At 44.8% G+C, this 12,041-nt stretch overlaps 1 protein-coding gene across 3 annotated transcripts in view; it reads right to left on the bottom strand.

Annotated features, from left to right (window-relative positions):
• Positions 1 to 12,041, bottom strand: part of LOC146839298 (uncharacterized) — a 118,179-nt gene that overhangs the window by 48,256 nt on the left and 57,882 nt on the right. The window contains exon 3 of one of the 3 annotated variants that reach the window (XM_085651326.1): positions 8,228 to 10,073. The exons of 1 other annotated variant lie outside the window; for it this stretch is intronic. In XM_085651326.1, coding sequence (XP_085507452.1) covers positions 9,070 to 10,073 — 1,004 coding nt within the window. In that variant the 3' untranslated portion in view covers positions 8,228 to 9,069. Of the gene's footprint in view, positions 1 to 8,227; positions 10,074 to 12,041 lie in introns of those variants that run through there. One more of the 3 variants, XM_085651328.1, reaches the window with a different exon arrangement.

The following is a 12,041-nucleotide window of genomic DNA, read 5'->3' as shown; positions in this document are numbered from 1 at the left end:
TGGAGGACTGAGAGGATTCCGGTGGGATAGATAAATCAAGCTTGGCAGTGGGGGTGTGCAATGCAGAGGGGGCAAGTAGTTTTGGTATCGAAACAGAAGCTTCAGTGCATCTGGGGATCAGAGAGGCTGTAGGGGAGGTAGAGGTGAGGGCAGTGCGAGGGGGATTGGTTGGGAGTAGAAGGTTCAGGTAGTAGATGAGGGGGTGCATGGGTGAGAATTCTGGGTGAGGGTGGAGGGGTGGTGGTGGGAGCGGATGGCATGGCGGCGCAGAGAGCCAGAAAGTGGAAAATAAACAGGTGTTGTTCAGTGGCTTGGAGTAGGATGTTCCCATTTCTGTAAATGGTTATGGACAGTTCTCCGCTAAAGTTCTGGGATAGGGATCTAGTGAGTTTAGATCCATAAGGGACGTTGGCAGTATTAGTTACATGAAGATGTTGAATGAAGTTTTCTCTCCTTTTGGCGGGTTTCTTAGTGTAGAAGATGAAGTCCAGTTTAAGGCCTCCGTGTGTTGGATTGTAGAAGATGTCTGTTATTAGTGTCTCTGGGTGTTCTTTAAGGATTTTGTGTTTGTACTTTTTAGCAGCATGTTTGGAGAGATTTTGCAGAAATGAGTTGGGGGCGTATCTTTCCATGCTCCCGAAGTTCAAGTGATACTCAGAAGTTGTTTCTGGGGATAACCAAAGTTAGACTTCAGGAGAAGCATTCAGAGGTGTGCATTGTGGTGAAGAGGCAGCCTCCAACAGCTGAGATGGCTGCCTGAATGCAACAGTGGGCCCTTCAGTGGACGGTTGGTGGGCACTTCTTTGGAAGAGTGGGATGCGAGTGTCAGAGGCGTGTGAAAAAGGTCACCAAGGCGATCTGGTAGGATCCCTTTGAGGAAAAGGGGGCCTTGAATGCCGAAAAGCACCGGTGGGCCTGTTGATGTCACTGGGTTCTTAGTGGACATGGTATCTAGGAGCTGGTGGTTGTGATGGAGTTTATTGGTCAGTCTGCAGAAACGTCCTTTATATTCGAGAGCATATATACAAGTTATACACCCACATCATAGGTAGGAAATCAATAGCATAAACTAGTAGACATCAGACAGGAAGGGTCACTGCTATAGGCACAAGGTAGGATAGGAAGCAGCATCAACTTGAGATAACAGCATATACAGGAGATAATATTGGAATAAGATGGGCAAAACAATCACCATGTACGCTTAGAATAACAGTGTAGATATAAAGGCACAGTATACTCGCAGGATAACATCTTGCACTTTAGTATTGTGGAACTTCGTTGAAAGTTCATTTTAATGGTGAGATGTGTTAGGAGGGGTCACTTGGTGTCCTTGATGTACATTTTCTCTGACACTATAGTTTTGTGGGACTTTGTTGAGAGTTATTTTTACTGGCATGGAGTATTAGAAGGGACAGTAGGTGGCACTGAGACCTCATTTATTCTTTTGCGGTCTGGAGTCCAATATTTATACCTGGCGCCCACTTTGAAGTAGGAGTTTCTAGAGGCGTCCACCGCCATGACGTGTCAGGCATCCCCTTCCTCCCTGCCCTGAGTCCAGCTTGTCTGGAGTCACAAAAGTCCAGTGATAACTCCTTTGTGAGAGTGCTCACGCAGAGCCTTTGTGATGTGCAACTGTGATAAGTGACAGCTCCTCCCCCTCGTTAAGTCAAAGAGGTCTATCCTGCCAACACCTCGCTTCCTAATGAGCAGAGGAATACCGAAGCACTCAGAGAAGTCCAATGGCCGTGTCGTGCGGCCAGTAACGAAGTACTGCAAGATCAGATATGTTTGTCGTGATTTATTCTTTCCATAATTGTTCACAATTCTGGTGTCTACGACGTAAAGTCCATTACAGACAGGCAGCCATCACGTGTTTTGTCAAAGACTTTTTCAAGGCTGCAGCAGGATATACAAAGCATCTTACACAATTGTAACAATGACATAGGGATAAGAAATGCAACTGTTAAGTCACCATCATCAGATAGAACAAGAAGAACACTGTTGTGATTCTGAAGGAAACCCTGTGAAGAGCCAAGTGCACCCGGTGAAATCCTAAAACAGATTGTGTATGATAAACTAGCCAAGCTAAGTTATTGCAACTTGCTGTAAAATCATACTGCTCACCAAATGAAGTCATTGTTAGCCAAAACAGCAGTAATCAAATCTATTAGCATTTCAGAATGCTCAGGTAGAGTAGCGTCTCTGATGTCAAAACAATTGTGTATGGCAGCAATCCCCTCTGATTTGGGGATACTAGTATATAATGCAGAAGTCCAAGGTAACCAGTATGGTGCCATCACTCTACTCACAGTTTTTTCTTATTGCTTTATCAACTCTCCCCCCCCCTCCACCGCATATGCCAGAAGCTACACTACAAACAACCCCCTCTCCTTTCGGTGCTTCAGCCGTGCAAGTTTTTTTTATAACTTTAAAGTCGAGTGCGACGCTCGTTCTTCCCTAGACTCCACCCACTTTTCATCTGGCATTACGAGTTTATAAGGTTGCTTGCACTAGTTCTACACATACGTTTGTAGAGGTCTCGCGCTCAGAGCAACCGCCCATCAATCACAGATACAGGGAGACGCTGTTCTGCTGTTTACACTAAAGACCGCGAAGTATGCAGCCTGCCTAGGAGTTCTTTCTTAAATGATAAACACCACAGCAGAATGGTGTTTCTGCACCTCCCAAAATCAGTAAATTCAAAGTAGGGACCTGCTGTTGCCAGATGTCCGCCCCTATAAAGATCCGTGAAAAGGAGGGGGTGTTAACTGAAGCCTTAGCTGCAGATGCGCTCTCCTGCCTCATTAGGGAGTCCATTACTTCTGCTCGCCTTGCTACAACGGGGTGCTGCGGGGGAGGATCAGACCATCCTCGCTGGGGATGTCCATCACTGCTACTCGCCCTGCTACAACAGAATGCTGCGGGGGAGGATCAGACCAGCCTCGCTTGGGAGACCATCACTGCTGCTCGCCTTGTTCAATGGGGTGCTGCGGGGGACGATCAGACCAGCCTCGCTGGGGAGTCCATCACCGTTGTTCGCTGTGCTACAACTGGGTGCTGCGGTGGAGGATCAGACCAGTCTCGCTGGGGAGTCCATCTCTGCTGCTCGCCTCGCTACAACGGGGTGCTGCAGGGTAGGATCAGACCAGCCTCGCTAGGGAGCCCATCACTGCTGCTCACCACACTACAACGCGGTGCTGCGGGGGAGGATCAGGCCGGCCACGCTGGGGAGCTCATCACTGCTGCTCGCCGCACTACAGGGGGGTGCTGCGGGGGAGGATCTGACCGGCCTAGCTGCGGAGCCCATCACTGCTGCTTGCCTCGCTACAACAGGGTGCTGCGGAGGTGGATCAGACCAGCCTCGCTAGGTATCCCATCACTGCTGCTGGCCGCATTACAACGCGGTGCTGCCGGGGAGGATCAGACTAGCCTCGCTGGGAACCTCATCACTGCTGTTTGCCTCACTACAATGGGGTGCTGCGGGGGAGGATCAGCCCAGCCTCGCTAGGGAGACCATCACTGCTGCTCGCCGCACTACATCGGGGTGCTGCGGGGGGAGGATCAGACCGGCCACGCTGGGGAGACCATCACTGCTGCTCGCCGCACTACATCGGGGTGCTGCGGGGGGAGGATCAGACCGGCCACGCTGGGGAGCCCAGCACTGCTGCTCGCTTCGCTACAACGGGGTCACACATACACACTGCTATACACAAACATACACACTGCCATATGCACACAGACACACATTCAAACACATGTAAACACTGCCAGACACACAAATATACAATGCTAAACATACACAGGCACAGATACATACATAGATACTGATTGACATCTACAGGCACACACAAACAAAGGCCAAGAGATGCATAAAAGCTACTACACCCACAGATGCACAGATACTAAACACTGCTAGGCCAAAACAGTCACATTTCTACGCTGCCACACACACACAGGCACACACACACGGGTACATACACACAAACACACTGATAGAGCCTCATAGGGAAACATACACAGCAAAAGCGACAAATGTGCACACTAATGGAACTGCGCTTTGGACTGGGGAAGAGCTGGTTTGAATGCTCTAATATTAACAAGTTGTGTATACAGTGCTTCCTATTAAATTGTGTGTTAATACCATAAATAACAAATGTTACTAATGGAAATGTTATTTTACTATCACTGGAATGATGAAAGGCTGAATTAGCCTTAAGAGGAGTTGAACCTGTGACCTACAGAGTCGGTCTGGGCTACAGGGCCGTCTGGCAATGTCAGGAGGGCTCGTCTGATAGGCTATTGTGTGGGCAGATTTGTTTGGCTGTTTTCTGGTCTGGTGGTTCGGTGCATGCAGTCGCCCAAACCTTTAAAACATCTATATAGCGTTTCATTACAAGTTCAAAACGGTCTCTATTTGGAGAAGGTGTACAACTTCTTAGGTCTTACTAGCGGCGGTGCATGCTTTCTCATTAGCAAGGAATATTGTGTACAACTGCTGGGATATTGTATGATAAAATAAAATATAACAAACGTTACGAATGGGTACAACTTGTTGTACCCATTCGTAAAAATCTTAGGATCTCTACAACTGAGCTTTCCAATTACCGTCCCATATCTCTGCTCCCCCTTCAAACTAAGCTTATGACAGAACCAATGCCGAGAACGAATACCGTGAAAATGAATGTAAAGCTCTTAATACTGTATCGATGAACAAAGATGAATATAATGAACCGGTTTTTATTATGGTACATTGGTGCACAAAACAAATATATCCTAAAAATGATTGTGATTGATGTGAAAAAGAAGTAGGCAATGAGTATTGATTGTATATCGCGGACCGAAAGATGTATTTCTATGGAGATTAGGGCACTTCACCTGAGGTAGACAAAGGCTTGTTGTTAAGCCGCAACGCTTCACTACGACACTTGCCGAACAAAAATTAGGTGCCCGGGAGTACTGGCTTGGACCTCTTTTGTGGGGAGTTAAGGAAATAAGAGTTACGAGTCTGCACACACACACTGCGCAGTGGCAGTAGTTATAGTTAGGTCAGAGTTTCCCTAGGAAGAGTGTCTGTGTATTACTAATAACTTAAGTCCCGTTTGACTTAAGGTTAAAAGTAACATTATAGTTAGGTGTTGAAATACTACAAAAACTAATGTTAAATAACCAAAACAAACACTAATATTTACCAACTATGACCCAAACTAGAACTTGAGCCCCCGCCATGCACTGCTTATGACCTCATATATTACATCACAACTGACAATAATGATGACATCACTGATGACACCATACAGACATTGTGACGCCGGTTTTATGGTATTTATTTTTCTGCCATTTCCGTCTGTATTTATCCATATTTATTTTCTGCTAATTTTATCTGTATTTATCCATATTTATTTTGGGTTTTATGGAAAATATAAGCTAAAATTAGCATATTTCCACATTTATTAATATGCACTCATGCTTGAAGGTCTGCCAGGTTTCAGTGCTGTGAGCACCCGCAGAAGATAAATCAGTGCACTTATATGAAAAAATGCTATTTTCACTTTCAACCTTGTGCATATCTACTGCTGTTAAAGACTCATTACTAAAATTCCTTTCTGTTTTAACCCACTGATCTATCAATCCACACATCTATTGGCCTGGCAGTCATGGCAGACAGTATTGAGAGTTATTCAAAAAGCACCCAATTTCCGTTTTTATCCACATTTAAAAATATATACAGAGAAGAAAATGAATGTTTTCTATCTGTATTTATGTGTAAAAATCAGTAAAAACGGAAAACAGGGAGCCTTAATCATAATGAGTCAAAGCAATAGAGCGTGTCCCTTAGTAGCTTAGCTAACTAGAGGGGAGGGGGGTGAAATGAGAACTATGGCAGGCAAGAATCACAACGTATTATTCGATGCTCTGTTCCATTGGAGAAGAGTAGAACCCTATCTATGAATATATCGCTTGGGACTTGACAGTGAGGGTATAATCATACAATGCAAGTCATTGCGGTAATACCCGAGGGAGAACCCCAGTGGGCATATGATTTCCTTCAATCACTAATTGGCCGACGTATACACAGTATTTATTCTGGATCAGATCCTCTGATATATTCAGTTTCACAGACCCAGTGGGCTCTATTCCCGAAAGCAGGCATCGCTCAATTAACCAATCAGGAGTTTGTATAGTGCAGCTACTCACCCTTGAGGGTCTCCAGGCGCTGAGCGGGGGAGGGCTACTGATCGTCTGGGCGTGGAGGTTCAGTCGAAGAGCCGGGTCCTGAAGTCCTTCCTGAATTGGATCAGCGACAGGGATTGCCTGAGGTGGAGGGGCAGGGTGTTCCAGGTCTTGGCGGCGAGGTAGGAGAAGGCTCTTCCTCCGGCTTTGATCTTGGGGATCCGTGGGATGGTGGCCAGGGCAGGTTGGGTGGAGTGAAGTTGTCTGGCGGGTACATATGTGAGGCAGTGGTTCAGGTATGCTGGTCCTATGTCATGGAGAGATTTGTAGACGTATGAGGAGCTTGAAGGTGATTCTCTTGATGATTGGGAGCCAGTGGAGTTGTCTGATGTGCTGTGTTATGTGGCTGCAGCAAGGGATGTCAAGGACCAGTCTGGCTGTGGCGTTTTGGACGTTCTGTAGTTTCCTGGGCTGTTTCGGAGTGACGCCGACGTAGAGTGCTTTGCCGTAGACAAGTCTGCTGGTGCTGAGTGCATGGGCGACTGTCTTTCTAGGTTCTGCGGTGATCCATCTAAATGTCTTTCGAAGCAGGATGAGGATACGGCATTGATTTGGTGGTTCATTGTGAGCGAGGAGTCGAGTATGATGCCGACGTTGTGTGCGTGGCCCATAGGGGTGGGAAGGGTTCTGATATTGTTGAAACCTCTCATTGCCTTGATGTCTCCCAGTCAGGTTTCCGGGCCAAGCACAGTACCGAATCCGCTCTGATTGAGATAACTGATAACATCAGAATGGCCAGGCGGCACTTTTGGTGCTGCTGACCTGTCGGCAGCATTTGACACCATATTGCACCAGTTCCATCTAGAGAGACTTCAGGGCATTGGTGTACGGGGGGGGTTGCACTGAAGTGGTTGACAGACTCACTGATAGAACCCTGACAGTTACATTGGGGACCTTTAGATCAAATACCACCAAAGTTACCAAGGGGGTCCCGCAGGGCTCTTGTTTGAGCCCCACTCTTTTTAATACGTCACCCCCTTGGCCAAACTAATGAGGAACTTAGGGTTCAGTCCCATCTCATACGCGGACGACACCCAGATCCTCCTCACCTTTGATAAAAACATTATCCAATTGAACACCGAAAAATCAGAGATTAAGTTGTTTGGAGGAGCAGCTATGGTGGCCTGAGGAGCTGGGTAATGCCCCTGCTCCTAAGGAAGTGATAAAAAATTTAGGATTCCGGATCGACCAGAACCTTACTCTCGACGCTCATGCCACTACTACTGCTGGCACCTGCTTCCACACACTCAGCTTACTCAAAAGAATTTTCCCTCTGTTACCTTCCTCCAAAAAACAAATTTGATGCAAGCCCTAGTACGAAGTCGTCTGGACTATTGTAACGCTCTGTTGGCTTCGGCCAACTAATCCTCCTTAAACAAGTTACAAGTTGTGCAGAACACGGCTGCCTGTCTTGTAGCAAATGCCCCACCTAGAACGGCCTGTATCCCACTTCTCATGAAACTCCACTGGCTCCCTGTGAGAAAGCGGGTGATATTTAAGATAGGCTGCACTGTTTATAAAACCCTTAATGAACAGGGCCTTCCTACTTATCTGCTAAACTTATCAAGTACACCCTCCCCCCACGGCCTCTTCGATCAGGCTCTAAGCTTCTTCTTTGCACCCCTAGAATTAAAAAGGCGCGCACGGGTGGCAAAGCTTTTTCTCATCTTGCCTCTGCTTTCTGGAACGAACTGCCCCTCCAACTTCACGACTGTCAGAGCCTCTCTCAATTCAGGAAGCTTTTGAAAACTTACCTTTTCTGATTCCCTTGAGTCTGGCTGCAGCACACCGCCCTACGCGCAGAGATACCCTTTGGGGTGATTGAGCACTATATAAATTAATAATAAACGTTATCTTTTGAAACACCAATAGCTCAAACCTTCACTATTGCGAGACCTGTTGCATTGCAAATGCTTGTTCCAATTGTCAATCTCACCCCTAACACTAGAACAGGACACAACGGACCTCACAAAACACATCACAGCATGCGATGAACTACTAGTTACAGTTTTTTTAATCAGACAATCTGCTTTGTTTTGTAATGTATGTGAAAGTTAGTTTTTGGGTATTTAATTCTCTTCAGAATAAACCATCTCAAAACATTATGAATTGTGCAACGGTTTCGGCAGCTGAAACTGCAGAATTATATGGTTGGTGCCACCTTTGTATGTTGTTAGAATCTGGACAGCCATGAATCCTCTTTTGATCTCTCAGCCTGGATGGGTTGTACAGAATATTTACACAACCGGTCTGAAGATACTGATAGGGAGTGGATGTTCCTGCTTTAGTGATGAAAGGAGTTTATATTTTTTTGTCCTTAAGTAGTTATTGATTCCTATTTCTTCTCCTAGTTTCTTTTTCCCATTTGCCCAGGTCTTTCAATGATGTTTTGTTGAACCCTAGAAGTTATGTCTATCAAGATAGTTTATGATCCACACTTGGTAACATGTCATCAACACTGCATGAGAGTCTGAAAGGTTTAATTCGCAGTGAAGCAGCTCTCTGTGAAGTTCGTTGCTTGGTGAAGTGAAGTGAAGTTAGTGAAGTTGAAGAACCGACATTCTGTTTGGAGACTCTGCGAACGCTAGAGGTTGTCCTTTCACTCAAAGCTCTTCTGACATTCGGAGGAAAGGGAGGACCTCAGCCCGGAAGGATTGTTAGATGTCATAGGAGGTCTAACTTTAGCTGTAGATTCTTAGATGATGTAAAAGATCAGATTTCTTTTTTTAAATGAAGGTTTTTTGGCAGTGCTTTGAGAAAGCTTCCATCTTGTATGTGTTACTTGAGGTTGCTGAGCAGCACCTTTTGTTTATAGCAGTTTCCGTATCCCCTGCAGCCTCATGGCCGTCGCCGGTGTGTTCTTTGATGGCGTGCAAGGCTTGCCTTAAGATCAAAGCTCTTGCTACACACAGTGCAGTGATAAAGCTTCTGTCCTGTGTGTGTGACTTGATGGCGTACAAGGGCTGCCTTAAGAGTAAACCCCTTGGAACACACTGTGCAGTGATAAGTCCGCTCTCCTGTGTGAGTTTTCTGATGCAGTACAAGGTTTCCCTGATGAGCAAACCCCTTGGAACACACCGTGCAGTGATAAGGCCGCTCTCCTGTGTGTGTTCTTTGATGCTGTACAAGGTTTGTCCTCTGAGAAAAGGATTTGGAACACACAGTGCAGTGATAAGGCCTCTCTCCTGTGTGTACACTTTGATGCCGTACAAGGGTTTCCTTAAGAGCAAAGCGCTTGGAACACACAGTGCAGTGATAAGGCCTCTCTCCTGTGTGAGTTTGTTGATGCCGTACAAGGGCTGCCTTAAGAGTAAACCCCTTGGCACACACATTGCAGTGATAAGGTTTCTCTCCTGTGTGTACGCTTTGATGCCGTACAAGGGTCGCCTTCCGAGAAAACCTCTTGGCACACACATTGCAATGATGAGGCTTCTCTCCTGTGTGTAGTCTTTGATGTTGTAGAAGATTTCCCTTTTGAGTAAATGTTTTCTCACAGATATTGCAGTGAAAGGGACGCTCTCCACTGTGAGTTTTTTCATGTGCTGCCTTATCTGCAAACCTCATTTCATGCTCCGTGTAGGGATACCGTTCTGCGTGTGTTTGTTCATGCATTAAAAGATGCGTCTTTCCAGTAAATGTCTTCTTATACTCAGCACAGGGATAAGCTCTTAGGCCGGTGCGTATTCTTTTGTGCCTTGCATGTAGTGTTTTATTGTTAAAATTCTCACTCCTGTGTATTCCTTGGTGTTTTCTTTCATTCATTTTATAAGCAAAATTCTTCCTTCCTCCAGAAGTTTTAAGTTTCTCCTCCCCATTCATACTTTCTGCCTGCGACTGCTGTGCTGCAGAATGAAAAGGACACTGAAAATTATACATGGGAAATATTTTTTTAAAATTATGCACTGTTATAATTTGTGGAAGGTGGACAGTAATATCTAGGAAGAAAGGAAAATGTTGCTACCTGTAACCAGTCATTTGTTGCTTGTAGTACTACAGTTCACATGTGGTGATCTCTCATGACTTGGGTTCTGACATTAAAAAAAATTTAATTTAAAGATTGAGTTTTGATCTGGAGAACGACTCATAATCCCATAGCAGAAAGGCATAACGCATCAGCGCACAGACTCCAATTTAAATTATTGTGGTTTTTTTCTCCATCGGAGTACGTTTGCCTGCTTATATGTGTAAAATCAAAAAAATAAACTGCTTAAACTGAGCAAACTATATACTTTCCAACCATACGGCAAGTGGGTGATGCATGTGAGCCTGCAACATGACAAATACATGACAAGCTGATAGTATTTGCAAGTGAGTAACATTTTCCATTTGCAGCATGCTGTGGCACATCACAGGTTGCACAATAACTTAAAAGAATCTGTAAGGTCAAAGGAAAGAATGGCTAATAGAGTTACTAATATGCTTAGAACAATTAAGCACATCTGGGCTTCTTCCTTGCATTGATGTCACCAGAGAAATATTTTATGAAAGGATGCACAGAACCACATGTTTCTGCTTTACAAATATCTACTAGAGGTATGTTGGGCAGAAAAGCCATGGAGAGGTGTTGGCCTAACGGCTAGGGTGGTCGACTTCCAATCTGGGGAACTGGGTTTGAGTCTCGGCAATGACTCAGAACATCCTGTAATTCTGGGCAAATCACTTCATCTCCCCGTGCCTTACAAAAAAAAAAAAAATGATTGTGTCCTCATGTAATGCAACTGGTGCTATGTAAAGCGCTCTGATACCCGATTCGGGTCAAGTTCGTGCTATATAAAACTGTGCAAAATCAGAAATTTAAAATAAATTAAAAATCACTTGTGGACTCCATATGCCAAATTGTGCCGGTGCAAAAAAGAGTCTTATTTTTCACACATTTTCAATCCTGATAATGTAGAGCTTGAGTGCATGTTTAACACTGGGTTCATATTTAACTTCGTCTTTGTGAACTTGCAGTAACTGTTCATCTACTGATGGGGCGTGTAGTTTGCTAACTGTTTGAGGAAGTGACTGCTACTAGGTAGACAACTATCTACATTAAGGCTTGCAGTAAGCATGGATGTAGTGGCTTAAAAGGTGGACTTGTTACTCTTGAAAAGACAACATTAAAATGTTAACTGGATGCCAGGGGTGCTCTGGGTGGGATAACCACTCTCAACCCTCCCACAAACATTTTCACAAGAGTTTTTTCAAAAGTATTCAAACGTTAGTGTAGGCTAGGCCAGCTTCTTTATGTATTTATCTATAGGTTATTTCTATACTGCAAACCTAGCCTAAAGCTAGGACCAAAGCGAAGCATAAATTATTTTTAAAGAAGTGAGTCCTCAACTCTTTCCTAAACGGGAGCAATATTGGGGCGGTTTCGATGGATACAGAGATGTTGTTCCAGATCATGCGTTCATAGATGGAAAAGGCCTGCTAACTTGTTTTTTTTCTTTGTTACAGTTCTAAGTCTGCAGTCTGATGGAGTTCTCCAACCTCGCATTTGTTGCATTTGAAAATAAGAGCTGAACTTAAGGACAACGAGAATGACAAACAAGTGATAAGGAAGAGGTAAAGGCTACAAAAGAGGAAATTTTAAAAGGAAAAGCAAGACTACTATACTGGAAGAGTCTTAAACTTTGTAAGAGGATTCGAATAAGTAAGGAGAGCAGTAAAAATGACATTAAACACAAAGACGACAGGAACTTTTGACAGGGGAGTCAAGCTCAGAAGATCACTCAGACGACTCCGCTAGCAACTACCTAGAAGCAAAACTTACCTGCCACTTTTTTCACGGAGTACGGGTTACTGAGACAAGAACGGAGAATGGA

The sequence above is a fragment of the Triturus cristatus genome, chromosome 4_1 (assembly GCF_964204655.1).
Source record: "Triturus cristatus chromosome 4_1, aTriCri1.1, whole genome shotgun sequence".
NCBI lineage: Eukaryota > Metazoa > Chordata > Amphibia > Caudata > Salamandridae > Triturus > Triturus cristatus.
The sequence above is the reverse complement of the archived record's forward strand: the minus strand, read 5'-3'. Positions and strand labels throughout refer to the sequence as shown.